The sequence below is a fragment of the Eleutherodactylus coqui genome, chromosome 6, assembly GCF_035609145.1.
Source record: "Eleutherodactylus coqui strain aEleCoq1 chromosome 6, aEleCoq1.hap1, whole genome shotgun sequence".
NCBI classification, from domain to species: Eukaryota; Metazoa; Chordata; class Amphibia; order Anura; family Eleutherodactylidae; genus Eleutherodactylus; species Eleutherodactylus coqui.
In genome coordinates this window covers 199,333,608-199,355,570 of record NC_089842.1, presented here as the reverse complement: position 1 = coordinate 199,355,570, position 21,963 = coordinate 199,333,608, and the positions used below count along the sequence as shown (strand labels likewise).

Here is a 21,963-nt window from a genome sequence, read left to right as displayed (position 1 = left end):
CACCATTTAAACAAGTAATAGCGTATCTGGTCCAATTCCACAGAAGAGCTACTGTAACCCAAACTGCTGAAAAGTTAATGCTGATGGCAGTAAAAAAAAAAGAAAAATACACAGTGCATCGCAGCTTGCCATCTATGGGGCGGTGTAGCCACAGACCGCTCAGTGTACCCATATTAAGCACTGACAACCGCCAAAAGCACTTACAATGGGTATGTGCATTACTTACTAGGGGAAGAGATGGCACCAAGATGCACTATGGGAAGTGCCAACCAGCAGAACCAGTGTGATGGTCTGGGCAATGTTCTGCTGGGAACACCTGAGTCCTGGCATTCTTGCTGATGCTACTTTTACATCTACCGCATACCTAAATACTGTTGCAGACCAAGTACCCCCCTTCATGGCAATAGTATTTCCTAATAGCAATGGCCTCTTTCAGCAGGATATTGAGCGGGAAGTGGTTTGAAGAACAAGGCAAAAGAAAGCAAGGTGTTGCCGCAGCCTTCAAATTCTCCAGATTTCATTCTGATCAAGCATTGGAGGAATGTTTGAAAGTTTCCTAAGAGATGCTATCCTGGAGTATAACTGCCAAATAACTCTATATGGTACAGCTTTATGAGGAGTCTCTCCTGTCAAACCAAACTGATCGGCCTCTACAAGAAGCCAAGTTCTAGACTGGACCGGGAGAGTCATTGGAAGTCATACATCTGGAAATTTCCAAAGCGTTCGATACTGTGCTGCATGAAAGGTTGGCATATAAAATGAGAATGCTTGGTCTGGCGACAATGGGTGTAAGCGGGATACAAAGCAAACAGTGGTTATTAATGGTATATACTCTGATTGGGTCAGCGCTACCAGAGGGTTCAATATTCATCCCTATTCTTTTTAATATACTTGTATTGATCAACCCCATATAGGGAATTTTACAGTAAAAGGTCATTACTTGCAGATAAGTAGCACAATAGAAGACAGTATAAGTTTGCAAATGGATCTAGATAAGCCGGAAAGTTGGGCAGAAAAGTGGCAAATGAGGTTTACCACTGATAAATGTAAGGTTCTGCACATGAGCAGAGGAAATACATGTCAGTATTACACACTAAATGGGAAACCACTGGTTAAGGCCGCCTGCAGATGGCCGGGTCGGATCCCGCTGCGAGAATTCTTCCGGCGGGACCAGACCCGAGCCCCTGCAGGGACAAGCGCGGCACTCGCCTCTCCCACGGCTCCGGCTCTCTGATGTGCCGGCTCACACAGAAATAGAGCATGCCGCGATTTTTTTTCCGCACGTGATTTCGCGCGGACAAATTGCGGCCTTCGGCAACGGCCACAGGCGGAGATTCTGTGGTAAATCCCGCCGCAGAATTTCCGCCCGTGTACAGGGGGCCTAACACTGGTATGGAGAAGGACTTGGGGATTTTAGTTAACTGTAAGCTTAACTGAGCAACCAGTGTCAGGCAGCTGCTGTCAAGACAAATAGGATCATGGGGTGCATCAAAAAGAACATTGTTGTTCTTTATAAATTACTGGTCAGACCACACGAGGCATTGTGCAATTTTGGACAATAAGGACATATCAGAGCTTGAGCGGGTACAAAGGCGGCCAACTAAAGTAATAAATGGAATGGGTGGACTACAATACCCAGAGAGGTTATCAAAATTGAAGTTATTTAGTTTAGAAAAATTATGACTTACGTTGACCTAATAACTATGTATAATATATCAGGAGACAATACAGAGATCTCTTCCATCATCTATTTATACCCAGGGCTGTGACTGTAACAAGGGGGCGCCCTCTACATCTAGAGGAAAGAAGGTTTCAACACCAACATAGAAGGGGGTTCTTTACTGCAAGAGCAGTGAGACTGTGAAAGCCTCTGCCTGAGGACATGGTGATGGCAAACGCATTAAAAGAGCATCCTGGATGTCTTTCTTGAGTGTAATATTACATGTTATATTACTGATTACTTCTGAAGGGTTGTTGATCCAGGGATTATTCTGATTGACAGATTGGAGTCTGGAAGGAATTTTTGTTCCCTCAAATGAGGAAAATTGGCCTCAACCTCATTTTTTTTTTTAAAACTTCCCCTAAATTAACATTGCCGGATAACAAACTGCTATTATAGTTCATTTACATAGGATTACTACCTTGTGTGGCGCTATACAATGTGATGCAATGTAGGAAACAAATGATATTTAAAAACAAAACATCCCCCACCCTGTCATATACATTCCCGGGGGTCAACCAGACGTAGACTTTAAATAGGGTTAGGGTGAACAATCTCAGAACGTGCCTGACTTACTGTAACTGGTAATGGTAATTAGGAGCATTTGATGCATTGACCCGCAACACACATAAATTAGTACTTAATCCTGCTGCAGGGTCCCTGGGGAAAAGCAGCCAGAATGATGGATGAGCCAGCGCTTCACTGTAACGTTGCCAAGGATTATTTCAGGTATGCAGGGAGGAAAAACAGAGAGAAAGAAATGAAACAGCCTAAGAGCCCAAGTGAATTGGGAAGGTTTGGGGTGGTTAATCAGGAAGAGAAAGACATGTAGAGAGCTCACAGTAGATTACACAAATCAAAGACATTAGAAAACCGAAGAAATGTCAGTAAAAGATATTAGGTGCCCCGGCAGTGCCAGGCTGTGTGTAACTCACGGTGGTGCAGAGATAATTTTACCTTTTAATATCCCACTTTACATAAAGTGTTATAGAGGTGTTATAAAGACAACTATGAGCTGGTGGACAGTGTGCGCGGTCTAATCATTTGTATACCATTATCATTTTTACATATGGTATCCATTTAAAACAAGGTTCACAGGTAGCAAAAAATCTGCTGCGGATCACAGTACAAGCGGGTCTGGTGAAATCCACGCAGAATATTCGTAGCTTCAACGGACATGCGGCACAATTAAAATCCACAGTGTATGACAATTCTGCTGCGCATTTTTGCACCCCATGTGGATGAGATTTATTAAAGCCTCATCCATATAGCTTGTACTATACATGCATGTAACAGCGGCAGCCAAAATTGCTGTATAGGTCTATTTAGGTACAGGATCTTGGCAATCTTTTTCTGCAATAATCTATGTATATGGTGTTGCCAGATAGTTCTTGCCAGAGCTTGCAATTAATTTTATCTTCCTCCTAATGGGGCACTAACATTTCAAACAACTTACGCTCATCTATTAGCGCCTGTGTGTGTCTCCGCAATCTTGTAATGTAACTATATTAAAATTATTTCCGTTTTACCACTGTAAATCAAGGTTGAAGTGGCTGCCACAAATGCTCTCTGCGGTCCACTGCCTGTTGCTCAATAATGAGCTTCTGTAGTTACTGGGACTTTCTCTTAGCTGTGGGGTAAGGGCTGTTTTCACAAGCTGCTACTATGCACTCACACAGTTCTCAGATCTACAGACACCATTATCAATCGCCACACATCTCTGCCTCTCCTGCTGTCACAGGAGAGAAACAGTCAGCAACCATCCAATAGCAATCACAGGTCTTTGCAGACGTTTTCATATACTGTAGGTAAAACGATACATTGTCTAAAAGGATTCGGAAACTTCTAAATACAGTAAATACAGGGCCCAGAGATTAATTCAACATATTTGAGATAAACACAGTGGAGCTTTGTAGGTTTAGAAACGGTTAATTGCCAAAAGCTACTGCTGGAAAAAAGCTAAATGGATTATACAAACAAATGCTTTAGGAGCCCTAAGCATAAACTATTGTAATGATCTGAGTGCATTTTTATAAATTTGATTATATTATGTACATGTTTTATAGGTTTGTATGTCCGAGTACCGTTTACAGGTCATAATGGCAACATCCTGGTGTGCTGCTTTAAGCAAATCCCATGACGTGTGCACCACATGGGGCTTCAATAAGCATGGAAACACATAAAAAGAATGCTGCCTTTGCCATTTTTTGTACTTGTTTTTTCTCTGCCCATTAGGCATCATGCCCACGGCCATGACGGACTCCGCCAGCGGAATACCACAGCGGAGTCAGTCACAGCACCCCCCCAAAGACCCCATACTCCCCTCCGGATCCGCTGTGCAAGTCCCGCATGACGCGCTGTACTGTAGTGTCATATGACGCGGCCGACGGGGAAGCGTATTTACGATATACTCGTATTCCTGCGGCAAATAGAACATGCCGTGGGTTATTTCATGCTGCAGAATTCCGCGCAGCAAATGAGTGGGTTAGGCTGCATGCACACAGGTGGGTCAGATTCTGCATTTTTGAGCCCACAGCAGAATCCGACCCTGTGTCTAGCTGGCATCCGCGCGTAGCTGCTTTTGTTTTCTCTTCCTGCACTGCGGATTAAACGTTGGACATGCGCAGTACAGTTTTTTTTTTTTTTTTTAAATCCCAGCTTTCCCCACATATTCCGCGGTTTATTCCGAATGTCAATTGCGGATGGGCCGCGAGTCGGACTGCTTCCATTGACTTCAATGGAAGCAGCCCGTACAGAAAACGCATCGAAATAGAGTGTGCTGCGAATTTTCCCTTTGCGAGCGGAAATCGCGATTGATTTCTGCTCGTGTGAAGGAAGCAGTGGATCTCCATGCAAAGTAATGCGTGGTGTTTGCTGCGGATTTGCGGTTCGGAAGCAGACTGTGGATTCTGCAACAATTATGCGCCCGTGTGCATGTGGCCCAAATGGAAGCTGTTTTTTATAACACTTTTAGGAAACTCTGCTATGCTTTAAGATAACATGCATGTTTGGCCTCACCCACATGGAAGAGCCATGCGCATCTAGCATCATTTAAGCTACGTCAAATGAAGTCTCACAAATGGAATAGATCTCCATTGGTTTAAAACTGACATTCTTGCACACATTTATGGGCAGAGTGTTTTCAAGTCTCAGGGCGCCCTTACCTAGTCTTCGCCTTCATTTTAATACATTTAGCAATGGCATGTTAAACTGCATATTATAATAAAAGCCCAGCATATCTCATAGCAGAAGCCAGGCAAAAAAAAATTCCTAGGTCGTGAACAATTATACTAATGCAAGACAGAAAATCTACACTAAATAAATTGTAACCTGTTCTGCCTATTGCAGAGGGAGTAATGAGACAAGGCCTTCATGCAGCAGTTTAGAAAACAGACTCAAATTGGCTTCTCTATCTTCATCTAGAAAGGATTGCGCTTTCAAATTGATGGCCAAGGACAAGGCTTTAATGTAGCCGTTTTCTGTTCGTTTCAAATTAAATTTCTTTGGGGTCAGATACTGGCGCACTCCCACTGCATAAAATACAAATACTCCGAGGCTGCCAACTACTAGAATGCCAGCCAGTGACCTACGCTGCTGCCAACAGAGAGAGAAGACTGGAAAGTATCCAGAGACCCACAGCGAAGCCAGACATGTATGACAACTTTGTACAACTAAAGTAATTCTTAAGCAATGTCAGGATGTGCATTATCCTTAATGCAGTCGCATTCAGAACAGAATACACAACCATTTTCATTGATAAGAATACTTTAGGGAGGATTGAAATGTAGTTCATGTAATCTGGATCTGTTTAGCAGCTATTATACGCAATTCATATACTGGGAAAAGAAAAAAAAATCTGAAGAATCTACATCAGTGTTCCCCAAATCCAGTCCTCAGGGACTCCAACAGGTCATGTTTTCAGGATTTCCTCAGTATTACACCGGTGATGTAATTACTGTCGGTGTCTCAGGCATTACCACAGGTGTTCTTACACTAGGAGATCCTGAAAACATGACCTGTTGGGGTCCGTCAGGACTGGAGTTGAGAAACCCTGTTGTACAGAAACCGTCCAATTTCGGCAGGCCCGATCAACTATTTATGTGGGTGACCCAAGTTACTCCCAAAATAATGGTTGTAAAAGTAAGATTGCACTATGGATTTTTAACATGCCCAATCCTTTTGTTTTCAGGGACGTAAGAGGTCCGGCGGTAGAGACTTTCTTCACTTTCCTCATTTGGAGCACATCTATGCTGAACTGAGCCAAATGTGCATGTGTTTGGAGGGAGTTTGGATGTACCCTCCAACAGCTTTTCCTCTCTATGTAGCCGACTTTTTGTAGGTTTGCAGCAGATTTCACTCCTTCCTTTTCAATTCAATTGCAAGGGTGAAATTTGCTGCAGATCTGCAACAAAATCCCCAGCAAACCAGCTGTGTGTGAAGGCACCCTACACAGCAGCATATCTCCATGCATTTGGCAGGGTGAGAAACGCTGACTACAGTTAGCGCCTGGACTCGCCATAGTCACTGAACAGAGTAATCCTGTTGCTACCTGCAAGCAGTGCAGCGCCTCCTGCGTTTTGCAGGGAAGAAATGCTGGTGTAACAGCAGCCTATCGCTATTTGCATCCCATTCACGTGCAGTCCTATGTACGGGACTCCGCAGATATGTGCATGCCATTTTTGTCTGATAATCGGGCATGCTGCGATCTTTTAACTTTGACTTTCTGTCAGTGTTTAAAAAAAAAAAAAAAAGCAGCCAATTAGCATACACCCATTCAAATGAATAGGTGCAAATCTGAAAAATCGGGCAGAAATCTTGTTTGCGTGCATGAAGGCTAAAGCTTGTGGCCAGCTTAAATGGAACGCTCCAGGAAAACCCTATATGCCACTAAAAAGAATACGCCTATGTCATGTAGTAGGACCTGACTAAGCACAACATATTGTTCCTTTAGTCACTGTATTTTGAAAGTTTATGGCACTTTCTAATATTCTTTTAAATGACATTTTTGTGATTTTTTTAGCTATCAATGAATAGAAACATTCATATCCAGCTTCATCAGGTAACGGCTGGGCATCCTGCTGCTTTCATCTCCACCTCCCCACATGGATCTGATGGATAACAGTGATCATGTGACTGGGAACCGCATATAGCAGTCCCCGGTGACATCTCCCTGCACTCGGCTATCTTTGAGAGACGGGTGCAGGGAGATTTTAAATTTGCTGGGCTCTCCGGGTCTTCTAGACACACGCACCACATCGGTGCATGCGTAGAATCCTGCGCAAGGTCCAGACCGCCGCAGGACATCGCGGAGGACAGAGGTGAGTATTTTCAGCTCCCCTCATGGATCCAATCCACGAGGGCAGCTGAAACTAACTTTTTAACTTTTCTTTTACTTTTATGTGATCGCCGGTATCCATTGGATATTGGCAATCACGGCCCAGGGGCCGATGGTACCCGGTGATATCTCCTGCCTCCTGGGCTACCTTCAGGAGCCGGGAGCCATGGGGATTTCAAAACTCCTAGGCGATCCAGGCTTCTGTGCATGACATCATGAGAGGGTGGGCAGGGGCGACAGCCGCAGAGCGGGTTGGGCAGGCGCGACAGCCGCAGAATGGGTTGGGCAGGCGCGACAGCCGCAGAGCGGGTTGGGCGAAAGAGAGATGCTCTATTCATTTTTTATGGGGCAGACTTATTTAAAACTGTCTGAAAGAAAAACTGTATTAGTTGCTAGGGGCAGCTAAGATTTTTTTTTAGGCATTTTCATAAATCTACCCTATAGTCTAGATATAATTTTAGCCCTCAGATTATGTGTCCTGTGAGGAATTTTATTTTGGGATCTCCTTAAGAGATGTTCATACGGTACATACTAGCTGCAGTATCTGCAAGGCTCCTGCATCACAGATGCACACAAGTAAACTGTATCATTCCTTTGAATGGGAATAAACGATGTAGTCTAAGCGGTGCTGTTTTTTTCCAACCACAAGAGGGGGAAAAAGTCACTTTTTGACGCAGAGTCCATATATCATCTTGAACATGGATTTGTCCACTGATGAGGGATAAATTCATGACAGAAGAGCAAACCCTCAGCAGGAATACGCAGCTGAACTGCAGATTTCTGTCATTGTTTTAGAGGTGGAATCTGCACTGAAAAATCCGACACGGATTCTGCTGTATGAACATACGCTAACAGCAAGGGCTCAGTCACATGGTGCACATTTTCGGTCTGTGTGCTGTCCATATATTTTAAGGACAGTACTCTGATCCATTATAGCCAATTAGGCTATTTAGAAAGGCACTGTTCCACTCAGACTGATGGTCAATCTGAAAAAAAAATTTGCAGCAATGTCCCAAAGGCTTCAGACGGCACCTAGACGTGCATCCAAGTGCTGTCTGACGTGAATGGGCCCTGAGTAAAGTAGATGGTGGTGTAGCAGTAGAGCGGATATAAGGCATGCTGCAACGCCTTATTATGTAATAGGCGGGGAGATGACGTTTTAACATCAAATTGCTTCATTGCTATAGTAAAGAACATTTGGGATCCATTATTAAAGCACCAGAATCCGTCATGTCCCCAACAAGCACCATAAGCTAACTTTACCCGCCTGCCTTTCACATCTCCTAACACCATAAAATTATGGTGCCGTTAGGGAACATGGCAAGGATTCGGGTGAAGTATTTTTTTATACTCATCTTCTCCCTGGTTCCTGTTGTATCCTCTGCTGAAGATCTTCAATGGCACTGAAATCTGACTCTTCACAGTGCCATGTAGGCACTCTTCCATAGACTTGCATGAGAGAGTACGCGCAGGACAAGTCGGATTTTCAGTGGCGGGCACCACAGGCACCAGTCAGCGGGAAAGTCTAAAAAATAAATAAATACCACACAGCTATCTGCCACGTCACCTAACAGCACCATTACTTACTTTTCTCATATAACATTGTTGTCATTATGCCTGGTCCACATATTATCTACATACAATAATTAAATATTACCTTCATAATGTAACTGTATATTATTACCAATTTTATCGCTATACAATATCCAAATAATACCGCCACACCACGATCACTACCGATATCACTAAATATTGACCTAAAAATATCATACCACTGTACACCACAAAGGATACCTCTCAATAAAAAGAAGCTTTTATATGGGTAATATATTTCCTCCAACCGGTTCTAGATGTAGGGAGGCAGTTGTGGACCACTTCCATTGTTTATAGGCATGCCCCAAATATGCTCCTCCTGGCAACAAATACACACTTTTGCTAACACACATTCTGGACAATTCTGCTTTTGCACCAACACAGGCATGGGTTCTCTTTGGTCAGGGGGTTAATACGGGTCCCTCATGGCAGTAAAAAAAATTTGTTCAATATATCTGCCTCAGCACACAAGGCCATCTTACTAAACTGGCTGGCACCAAAGGCTATTCTTTTTAGAAAAACTTAGTTTTTTTTGTACAGAATAGATGGAGTTGAAGTTTCCCCATGCAACAATTTGACATATGGATGCAATTTATCTATATCCTTCCAGTCCATATCAGATTCCGGGTAAGCAGGTACCACGCCTATTTTAATAAATACAGTATTAGGCCCTTATAAGTACTGCCAGCGTTTGGGATTTGCCAACATTACGAGATTTTGAGCTGCAGCATACTAGGGGATTGAGAGATCTACAAATCCTCTCCCCAGATCTTCCTTTTCCCTTCTCCTACATGTTCATTATTGTAAGCAGAATATGAGGATCTTTGCATTTGAGGATTTTTTGGCCTCCATTGTACATCTTCCGCAGATTAAAATTTGACAGACTTAAACCCACCGTGACCTGGAAAATGGACTTATGCTAAAGAAATACATTTTTAATGATTTTGATTTTTTCGATTCAATATCAATTAGGCCAGTCTCACACGAGCGGATAGTAATTGCAGATTCTGTGAGCGATTGATCCATGGCAATATGCGGATCAATCGAATGCAGTGGATTACGCAGTTACGCTTAAATTAGCGGGTTGGAATAGTGTGATCCACTTGTGGAAAACAGAACGCAGCATGTTCTATTTTACCTTGGAATCCGTAACCATAGAGCCTATTGTGCTCCATGGTCGTGGATATATACCCGCAGCTCTAACACAATTACATTGTGTATAGGCTGTGGGGACCCACGTCATTGCTAAGCGACGGCGTGGAAAATATAAACAAACAAAAAAAAAAAAAAAAGGTGTACTGCACATGACCACCTGCGTGAGTACGCGGTCATATGCAATAGATTGCACGGGCCGTACGCAGGGTCGCAGCCGGTCTCACAGCTGGAATCCATTGCAGACCATTGCAAGCGGATTCAGCATACGACCCTGTAAGCCCAGCCTTATGTCCACGGGCAAATTAACATTTACAATCCGCAGCGTTTTTCCTGCACGCGGTTCCATGCATTAGACACCCGCAGGTGGTTAAATACCTGCGGATGTCATTTTTCCCTGCAGGCGCAGGTCCCGCGTGCAGGAAAAAATCCGGATATGCTCCATTTTAGTGCGGGTCTCCCGCGGGGACAGCTCCCGCAGGCTTCTATTTAAGCCTATGGAAGCCGTCCGGATCCACGGGAGACCCCCACCAGAATTAAACTCACCTGCTCCGGACGCTCTGGATCTTCCCTTCTTCGCGGCTTGATCTTCTCTCCATCGCACCCGGATCTTCTTTCTTCGGGCCGTTGGATGTGCCCGCAGCCGGCGTGCCGAGCACATCCGCCGAGCCGAAGAAAGAAGATCCGGCCGCGACGGAGAGATGATCAAGCCGCGAAGAAGGGAAGATCCGGAGCGTGCAGAGGGGTGAGTATGTTATTTTCAGCCCTCATGTCCGCGGGGCAGGAGGGACCCGCTACGGATTCTCCATGGAGAATCCGTAGTGGGCCTATTTTTTCCCGTGGACATGAGGCCTTAGGGTGCATTCAGACGACCGTATATCGGCTGGGTTTTCACGCCCAGCTGATATACGGTGTCTCTCTCTGCAGGGGGAGGAGGCTGGAAGAGCCAGGAGCAGTGCTCTGAGCTCCCGCCCCCTCTCCACCCCCTGCACTATTTTCAATGAGGAGAGGCGGGATGGGGCGGAGCTAATTCCCAGAACTTAGTGCAGAGGGGCGGGGAGGAGACAGAGAGGGGGTGGGAGCTCAGAGCACTGCTCCTGGCTCTTCCAGCCTCCTCCCCCTGCAGAGAGAGACGCTGTATATCGGCTGGGCGTGAAAACCCAGCTGATATACGGTCATCTGAATGCACCCTTAGTTTTTTCTTACTGTCTTTCACCCCCCCCTTTTTTTTCCCTTCTTTTCCTCTTAAGTCAAAGCCAAAGTCTCCTTCAAAAAGAAAAAGGTAAAGGTAATCATGTATAAACATCTGATTCGGTTTTTTTTGCCCCTCTTCAGTGCGCAGTAGATTGCTGGCTGGCTAAGAGGCCTATAGATGTGGGTCATACTGTACATGGACAAGGGGCAAAAATCTTGACACAGCTGCCTGTACAGTTATCTTTTGCTTCTGAAGGAAGGCCGCCTGCAAACAGCCGGGTCGGATCCTGCTGCGAGAATTCTTTCAGCGGGACCCAACCCGAGCCCCTGCAGGGACCAGTGCGGCTCTCAACTGCTCTCGCGGCTCCGGCTCTGTGATGTGACGGCTGCTGCTCAGCCGGTGCATGCGCAGAGCGGAGCCAGCGGCCGGGGAGTGACGTTTCTGTGCGGGGCTCTGCGAGACCTGCACAGAAATAGAGCATGCCGCGATTTGTTTTCCGCGCGAGATTTCGCGCGGACAAATCGCGGCTGTCTGCCTAGGATTGCGTTTTCTAACGCAATCCAACGGCAGCTTCCACGGTTGGAAATTCTGCGGGAAATCCAGCCGTGGAATTTCCATCTGTGTGCAGGAGGCCGAAGGTTTTGTTTTTTTTATCCCCAGTCATTTTACAAGGCCTTCCAGTAAGTCCGACTTTGACTTGTAGGTATGCTACCATCTAGTGGATGGCACCCTAAAGACATTTCACCATCTCCTTCTTGCAGATTATATTTTAGTACCACTAATCAAATCACTAGACTCGATTTAATCTAAACCTTTTCCTATAAAACATGGTTTACAAAGTTATACATTAACGGCTATATTTCTGAAGCATTTAGAATAGATTCCTATTAGAAGACCCATAATTTAGCAGCTCAAGAAGGGGGCGTAAAGAATGAACCCTCTGCATTGACTTCATGTCAAGTAGAAGACATGCTTTACAATGTAGTGCTCAGGGTCTGTGAACATGCAAAAAGGAACAGTTTCATTTTACAGACACTGCATGAAAAAAAAGACTATCCTGCTTGATATTTTAATTAGTAGCCTGCAATCCGCTCCTTGCATCTCAATGGAAAAGCACAAGACACTTTTGCCATTATAAAAAGTACCTGTCTGCTGAGTGCCTTCTGGTGCCATTCTACATTGTGCACATAAAGAAGATCTCTATGTTTTGCAGATCACAATAAACAATGAGATTAGCCAACGTGGAAGAGCAACATAAGTGTTGGCATCACAGGGGTTCTGTTGAGTTTAGATCCAGTCTTTTGTATGTGAAGAACAAGGACATAACTTCTTAGCCGTTTTATGGAAGTCGGCAATTCTTGAAAAAAAAAAAAATGCATTTTTTGGTGGTGAACAACTATCATAAATTATGACTATTCCTGACATGGACAGTATCAGAGCCTAAACAACATTAGTATTCTAACAAGTGTATGTGAGGTATCAAAGATAATTAACAATTATGATTTATGTCAACCCCAGCAGTTTTGGATAAGGACAAACAGAGCTCGTTCTATTCTAAAGGACTGTAGCTCCGGATATATCACAGATACTGACACGCTTTTGGTGTCATTTTAAAGCTGCGATTCTGGTCTTTAAAAGAACATCACAACCAAAGCCATTTAAAATTTACAGCTGTCACTTTAGGTTCAAGTAGCCAGCTCAAGGTTGACTCAGCCTTCCATCCTTCGAGGTCGGTAAAATGAGTACCCAGCTTGCTGGGGGGGGGGTAATAATGATTGAGGAAGGCAATGGCAAACCACCCTGCAAAAACAATCTGCCACGAAAACGTCACAATGTGACCTCACCTTAAGAGTCAGTCATGACTCTGTGCTTGCACCAGGGGACTTTACCTTACCATTTTAGTCAGTGTGTACAGAGCAAAGAGGGTGGGGAGGCCAGACCAGCAACAGCAGAGAAGATGTGCAATTTTCCTGTCTCTCTCCCTGTTCCAAGGAAGGAGGACATGAAATTTTTCCAATTTTAATGTGACTGAGAATTAAATCTACTTCACAAGTAATCAGGAAAAATTCAGCAAATAATCGTTTTCAAGTTCCGGCTTCCGATGAACCTCATATCCATATTCTTATAGATATTGTAAATTAAAGCAGCATTATTATGTAGTCAGACAAAAAAGAAAAATATCCATACTTCAACAGGGAGTGCGTGGACAACCAATGGGGAGTTATGTTACTGCCCATTCACTTATATTGTGCCTCTAATGACAAGCGTTAGCATGGTAAGGGAGGGCCTCAGACCTCCTCCTCCCAATAGAATCACTGCTGTGAAGTGGTAATCTGAAGGCAGCATCAGCGTTACTATGGGGTAAAGGATGGCAAGGCCGATTATAGCTCTTCAGCCCTGACATTACAACTGGACCAAACGCTTAAAGATGAAGCTAGAAAACCACATACATTGTATAGTACTTCTTGAATACAATGTTTTTATTGAAAACAATCCCATTTGCAACAGATAAATGATATAATGCATGTCTATAGCACCACGAACTGATTACCCTAATGTGGCTCATAACAGCCTGTGGTAGGGCAATGCACTGTAGAAGATGGCAAGGACAACTGTGGCAATGTGAAACTCCAACAACTCTTCTATAGAAATATTGGAATTGGTCTGCAGCAATGATGACGCTTTATTAGGGAAATTCAATTTATGCAACCGGTTACCTATTAAGATGGAGAGTAAAACTGTCTCTGTGCAGTAAGACACAGCGGAATAGTGATAAGCACACGTACGGATACAAAGTTAGATAAACATGGCATGCTGAGCGCAGCTAAAGGCTCATGGGCCCGGGTGCAAAAGTTATCGTGGCTCCCCAACTTCTCTTAACCCATCAACACAGAGGGGTAACTTGAAGCTTTTGGGCCCCAATGTAAATAAAACCTGTAACAGGGCCCCCAACTATAATGCTTTATTCATAGTACTGGGCTCCCTAAATGGAGAAGAGAGGCCTTATGGGCCCCTAAGGCTCCTGTGCCCGGGGGCAACCGCATCCCCTATAGTTACACCAGAGATGCTGAGGATTACAGTAAACGAGTAAAAAAAAACAAAACATATTTTTCGCTATATAAAGACACTTGAGGGTAAGACGCACCTAGGTTTTAGACCCGGAATACAGGAAATAATATTTTGCACTCCCTCGGGGACTTTAGGTGATAGCGCAGGGCAACAGAGGGCTACTATAACTCCTATCCTTTCTTGGTATGGCGGGAGGAAGCAGTTTGGTGGAGGAGAGGGAGAAGCAGCAGTTCCTGCGGGTGCTCACCACGAATCAGCAGTACATACGGGAGGCAGTGTATAGGAGAAAGAGAACTGCTCTCCTACCCTTCTGAGGAGTGGATCCGGCCGGACATGTGCGAGTCAACTTAAATTTTGGCACATCCGCTTTAGGGGAAGAAAAGTTCATCTTATAAAGCGAAATATACACAAAGTGAAATATACATATTGCCTACCTGATAAGCAGATGTACGTGCGATATTCTCCTTGTCCCCCTGTTGCTAGGAATGGAATTTTTTTCTTGGTCCTTCGTTTCACAAGTACAGCCCCCAGCATACGCTCATCTTGGGGAGAGAAGACCTCCTTGCTAATGGTGGCTTTAGCAGACATGGCGCATAAGATAAATGTGACGCTTCACCTAGAGGGTTTTAAGAAAGCGAAAGATCAGAATTCTGCAAACCAAAACTAATCTATGCATGGATGACAGGGAGCAGATGGAAATATGCTATAAATCATGGTATACAGGCCTATTACAATTCATATGCATGTGTTTACTATGTACCAAGACAAAAAGATATCAAATCTCAAAAAACTGAACAAAAACCGGATTAAAAAAAATCATACATCTGTGACCGTATTGTAAACCACATCTCCTTCTACCACTATATCCTTGCTGCAGCCACTCGCATTACAGTCCTCTTCTAAACTCTCCCTTCCACCATGTCTAATGAAGCTGCAGACAACAGACTAATTGCTATTCCCGCATGGCCGACCGTGACGTCAAATCCATTCTCTACTGCTTCTCCAGTACGGCTGCAAGTATATAAAGCTTCAGCTAGTCCCAAAGTAAGAGAAATTTAACAGCTGAAATGCCTGCCATAAAAATACAGTAGAAAACGCGGCACCCGGACTCTAAGATATGGGCTAGTATAACCTGTCCAGCAATGGTTTTAGTGACTCAACAAATGAAAATATAGAAAAAACTGAAATTATTTGTGGATGATCGACCCCACTCAGTCATCAGCATTCGAGATTTTTCATTCTGAGCGCTCTTTAAGAGTGATGATACTGCCAATCGCCGGAGGCAAAGGTCTCAATGAAGTCATTATTCTAGAGGACATACAATGATATCAATTGTATCCAATACAATCTGTGCCGCAACTCAGGACACCAAAAATAAGCAACATTCACAAGGCCATATTTTCAGGCCGTGTGCCGATTACGTATTCCATGGACAACACAAGGCCCCATAATAGCCTACGAGGATGAACAGGTTACAAAAACCCTGGACTCCAAAAAGTGCGAATAGATTGCTAAAGATTGTATAGAAAGTTATAACTTACTTGAGGAAGGGGTTCGCAGTCAAGAATCCTCAAGAATCTCAATTATCACACATTTTATCCAGGTTCCAACTTTTTTTTTCTGCAGAGTAGGTATTCCTCCAATGTTTATTTAAAGTAAATTTAAAATACTTTATACACAATCTTTAGCGATTTTCCATTCACACACTTCCAAGCGCTGAGTTTTTGTAACCCGTTTGTCCTGATTTGCGGCCGAGGTACGGGCGTACCCTGGAAATATCCTTGATGCTCTCCCATTTTTTGCAGTCACCGAGCGGGATTTAGTTGTGGCAGTGGACGGGCGCTACACTATCAGAAAGGCGAAGTAGAACCAGTGGTGCGGCGGCCTGTCCACACCAGGTGAGTCCTACCTTTTTTACGACACAATTGCCTTTAATCACCTTCTCAAGGCGCTGTCCTAGTCTAACTTATGTATTAATGACTGTGTAGGGTCCGTGTAGATCGGACACCACACAGATGGGTGTTAGTAGGCTGTTCAAAGTGAGTTACGCCCAATTCCCCAGGCACAACCTGCATACGGCCGTGTGAATCTAGTCAATAAGGGCCATACCCCTTCGATATCAGCCTCCTGACGTATCCTTACATGCTTGGCTGAGCATTCATGTGTTTTATAGGGGAACACAGATCTAGTTCGGGCTCATCTCCAGGGAGAACAAAAAGATCAGGTGTTGAAATTTAACACGTCTAATTCTTCTTTCTCCGGACATCTGTTGGAAATGGGGTTTCATAGTATTTATGTGGACCTTAACCTTTTCCAATCCATTTATTTTTTCTCACCCATTCTCCCCAGCTCCAAGTAAACTGGAGCTGGGGAAAATGGGTGAGAAAAAATACATTTTCCCTGCACCCTCCTGAACTGACAGAGTTCAGGAGGGTGCAGGTGCTCACTGCACCGTGGAGGGACCTGCTTACCTGTCCGGCGTCTTCCGCATTCTCCTTCTGCCTCCCGGCTCGGCGATCATGTGACCGCTGGGGTCAGGTGGCACATGGCGGTCACATGATCGCCGGGCCGGGAGACAGAAGGAGAACGCGCAAGACGCCGATCAGGTAAGCAGGTCCCACAGTGCAGGCTCCCGGCTCGGAGTTCATGTGACCGCCGGGGGTCAGGTAACACCGGCGGTCACATGATCGCCGACCGGACGGAATCTCTATGCATTACAAAGCGCTAATTGAGCGCTATGTAATGTGTAAAGGAGAAGGCAGAAAGGGTAAAAAACCCTTTCTGCCTTCTCCTAGGGGGTCCTCGATGGGGACCAGTGCAGGAGTGTATCTGCACCCGATGTGTCTGCCGATCGGGTGCAGATGCACTCCTGCACTGCAGTGTCGGGCCTGCCCCGACATTGGAGCTGTGGAGGAAAATGATGATGTCGGGGCAGGCCCGACATTGGATTGGAAAGGGTTAAGGGCCCTTTTACACAAGCTGATAAATTGTTCAAATTCCCTTTTGCTTCTCAGTCAGTTTCTGCATGTATCGTTCCGTGTAAACAGGCAGTCGTTCACTTATGAATAACTGCCTGTTGACTGTCAATAGAGGCACGTGGGCCGGAACGATCCGCAGCTGCTCCGCCTCTATTCACGGACCCCGTTTGTGTGTAAAAGCACGGAAAGGATTGTTGCAGAGGCAACCTATCGGTTGTCCTGTGTAGAAGGCCCCCAAGACCAGAGCTTCAAGTCAACCAGAGATCACCATAAAATTCAGGCATTACTAAGACTTACGGCTGCAATTGTTTAGTTTTTGAAGAGTTGCTTGTTTTTTCTTTCCCGCAGGAAAATACAACTTTAGTCACCCCAATCAAACCCCTTTCAGATGGATGGGACAGATTTGAAAATCAGAAACATAGTATAATTTCGAGGTGGAAAAAAAAATCTGCATTAAGTGCATCAGAATTCAAAGCCTCCCCACATGGCCAATTAATTCAATCTGCTTTGGACTTTACATGCACAAATCCACACTTGAAAATTTGCAACAATTCCAGCAAGTTTGCGCTTACCCTAAAAGTGTGGCGCAGAGCAGCAGCTTTTCCCCCCCCAAGGTTAACAAGTACACCCCTATTTAAAAAAAAAAAAAAAAAAAAAGGTATTCATTACTGCAAACATGATCCTCTATTGACTACAGCTTTCAACTCATCTCATGAAACCTGTCAAACTTGCAATACATTTACATAATTAGGACAGACAATTTGGAATATTTCCTAATCAAGTTCTTTCCATATTTTAGCATAATGTATTGTAAGAGCAGGTAGGACCCCTGTACTTGTCTCTACAACAGGACGGTCACTGCGTGCTCTTCAGATGCTGCTCACTGATGACCACATCTATCTGCAGACACAATCTTCCCTTCGGCAGGAAACATTCATCAGCATCTGCAGGAGGGAAGGTTCCCAGCGCAGACTAGAAGCAGGACATCTGTTCCAGCAGCCACCTCCTGACACAGGTAATAACAAAAGGAGAATGCTGCAGATACACAGTGCGGCTGCTGAGCAGAGGGAGGAGGCACGGCAGCAAAAAAAAGCACAACAAAGTCATTTTCACGGTTTTCGCTTTATGAATAGCCTATTTATTCCAAAGTTGTTACACTTAAAGCATAAAGCACTTTAATACATTGTTGCAAGGAGCAAAAAAAGTGTAAATGCAACAGAGATAAAGAAAAAAAAACACCCCAAAGGGCTCCATTGTACATTTCTTTCAAGGGTTTTTCATAACTTTTTTTTCTTCTTTTTTTAAACTTATAACATTTTCTGCTGCTTTTCAAGTCCTATAGAGAAGCTTGTGAGAGAAAATAAGCAAGGCCGAGCGATTAAGGCAGGCTGCACACAAACGGGTTGGATTCTGCATAGAGCAGGATACAATTTTTGTAGCATCCGTGAGTGCGAAGGGAAAAAAACAAAATAAAATAAACTAAACTACATACATTTCAATACCTGTGTTTTTCCGCAGACAGCAATCACGGATTCTACAATTAGAATCAAATGTACTAAAAAATATCCCTGTGAGGCAAGGTTAAGGTGTTTTAAGGTAGGAGGGGGTGAGATATACACACTTGGGAGAGATTTACTAATGCTATCTAGTTATACTTTGCAAACAAACTAGGCAGTCTTAAAATGCGCCAGTTTATCCGATAATAAATCTGTTGAGTCTTTAGATTGTCAGGTCTAAAAGGCCCATTTAGACAACGATTATAGCTCAAAATTCACTCAAAAGCCTGCTACCGGGCGGCGGCTCCCGCAGCAGAGATCCGCCGCAGGATTTCGCAACACCCGTGGACAGGCAGCCTTAGACGGACCGCACGCTGTGTTCTGCCCGGGAAGCGCTGATAACAGCTGAATGCATTGTCTCAGCTGTCAGCCCCGTGGCAAAACAGGGAATGTATTCAGCAAACTGCAGGTGGTCTGTTCCAAAAATACAGCTCCTGGCAGCTCACAGGCTACTATTTGGTACTAATAGGCATTAATACCAAGTAGTAATTTTATGCAAAATGATTGCTCAAAAGCCATCCTTTGAGTGCTCATCTTTGTGTCTAAATGCACCCTAACTTTATATCGCCAATTAACCACCTAACCAGTGGTTAGCACTGCTGCCCTGCAGTGGTGCAGTCCCAGGTTCAAATCCCATCAGGGTCCGATTCAAAGCTAGAGCTCCAGCAATGTAAGGCAACACATCCGTCCTTTCAGATACAAGCAGAAAGCTGATATTTTCTGGCGATTTCTACTAAAAATCAGAATGGGATGATTCACACAATCGGACCAATTTTAAAGCGCCCAGTCGATCACGACGAACAACACTAATAGGGAGGTAGATGCATTCTAGGAGAACTGATATTGGCTGTAAAGAGAATACTGGATGAGTCGAATGATAGTAGGCAGATGATAGTGGTTGGAAGAGAAGATATTAGGGAGAGTGAGTAGTATATAAAAAAAAGGTATGGAAAATAAAGTGACTTTACAAAAGCTTTTCCTATTTTCTTCATTTTCAATGCAGAAAAATACACTGTTTGTGATAGATGTAACCTGCTATTTTTTATTTTACTTTTATAAGGGTAGTTGAGGAAGGGGCATCTAAATAATTTCTGCATGCCGTGTTTCTGTGAAAAAAAAAGGACCCTGTCTTATAAAGAGGCACTTTATAAGACAGGGTCTTTTTATACTTACCTAGCAGACTCGGTCCAGGTCCCTCCCGCTGCTCTCTGGAGCTCCGAAGCCCATCTTGCAGTCCTCGGCCACCCACAGAAGATTTTTTTCTGGTTAGAGGATTCATAAATCCAGACCCCAGGAAGCGCTCGCTCCACTTGGTTCACACAGAGCTGCATTGATTGGTTCTCAAGCGCTGCTCAGCCAATCAGAGCCATTGCTTCCTGGAGGTGGGACTACAAGAAGCGTGACGAAACTCAGGAGAGCAGTGGGAGGGACCTGGACCGAGGCTGCTAGGTAATGTATTCCTTTTAAGCAGGGGCTTATTTTCACGGTATGGCTTATAATTTAAGCCTCCCTGAAAATCCCCAAAAATCAGAGCAGGGCTTATTTTCACGGTAGTCTTATTTTCGAGGAAACAGGGTAGTACCAGCTAACCAAAGTCAGGCCCAGCCGACAGTTCTACAACAAGGTCTACATAAAACCTAAGAAGGTTTTCTTCCATTTAGGATCCTCTCCTTAGATTTACATTCGAAAGCGGAGATCTGCCTCAATGGCTATCCAGTATGTGTGAGGTCAGATGTGGAGACGTCTTTTTTGGTAGTCATCGCCTCCTACACTACACACGCATCTTCAACAGTAAGCAGCTGGCAAATATCTTCACGCTCAGAAAAGGATTTGCGCTGTTGACTGCCAGGACAAGGCGATATTTACAGAGCACAAAAAATGGAGTGTTTTCATCTGGATTGAATGTAGACATAATGTGGCCACCAACAACCACCACCTGCTACATTTCACGGTTATCTGAGCTCAACAAGGATTGCTACCCTTACTGCCGGGGCCATAAATCACCCATAAATGGCGGTAATAAATTATAAAAAGTTTCCCACAAGTGTATCGGCTGGTCAATGTATCTTCACTCTCAACCAGCTTACAGTGCGATTAGGGCCTACAGTTCGGGTCCTTCTAGATGAGCCGATTCTCGTTTGAACGAGCGGATGACGTCACCGCCTACTCGTCAGCAATCATGCAGCCCGTTTAGACAGGTAAATATCATAGTTAAAATGAGAATCATTCAGTTCCTGCGTAGGTGAATGAGAAGGACTGAATGAGCGCAGTTTAAACCGAATGATAAGTGAATGGACGAACGAAAAATGAACAACTATCATTCAGTTTCACTCGTTGAAACGATATTTTGAACAATAATCGTTCCGTCTAAAAACACCCTTACATGCAAGGCATTACAATGGTTGTTACCATTACTAGATAGTAAATTAGCAATCAATCCCTTATGGGAGAAGCTGCACGCACTTTTCCAGAAAGCCAAGCAGAAGTAGTCTATGGTCCCCGTCCTGGTGAAACATTCCAACTCCTGCATCATAACGATCCTGCTTATATAAGTAGTCTGTAACATTATAGCACATGCCATAGTATTACACATGACAACTCTTACTACAGTCACGTTCCTTGTCTGAATGCATTCCTGCTGCGTTAGCCGGGAAAAAGTTTACCGTTATGTCACGGACAAGGCGGCGTCATTTATTCTATTAGGGCTACATAGCAGAGGAAGAATGAATGCGACCAACGCTCAGGACATAAGCCGCGGTGACACGTAGATATTTGTGCTGAAGCAGCACAGCTCGCCCAGCAAGAAAAGTGAGATGAGCTGTAAAATGCTAATAGTGGTAATTAGGCAGGTAGAAGCTCGTATTAGCGTGCAGTACTCTGTGGGCAGATGTCGCTCGTTTATTCTGCAACAGTGGGTACGAGGAGTATGGCTCCAGCGTGGGCATAGCGAGGCAGGCAGAGACCAACTGGGACAATTAGAAGCAGAATTCTGTCACTTTGGTTAGAAATCAGAGGCGCCTAGAGTTTCCCCCATTACCAGAGGAGCTCACAGAGCCCTGACATAAAAGCATCCCATTCCATTAAATGGCATACGCTGAGTCTTAACTACTTTCTAAGAAACGGCTCCTATTGCCACAGACACATCCAATTATTTTAAGTCTTTTTCAGTTGACACCAAAAAGGTTAGCAATGCCCAGTTATGGCCTAACATTAGTACCTCTGCAAAGGCAAGTATATAGAAGACTGCATTTTCACACAGAATGTTTCGTGCATCGCGAGATGTGCAGAAATCGCACACAAAAAAAAAAAAAGACAAAAAAAACCTTCAATACAGTAATTTGCTTCTTGTCTCTTGCACCAATAGT

General features: G+C 44.3%; 1 protein-coding gene across 1 annotated transcript in view; it reads right to left on the bottom strand.

Moving 5' to 3' along the window:
* STXBP6 (syntaxin binding protein 6) overlaps positions 1-21,963 on the bottom strand; it is a 62,824-nt gene that overhangs the window by 19,170 nt on the left and 21,691 nt on the right. The window contains exon 2 of the mRNA XM_066608582.1: positions 14,499-14,680. Within this exon, the coding sequence (XP_066464679.1) occupies positions 14,499-14,652 (154 nt within the window). The 5' untranslated portion in view covers positions 14,653-14,680. The remainder of the gene's footprint in view (positions 1-14,498; positions 14,681-21,963) is intronic.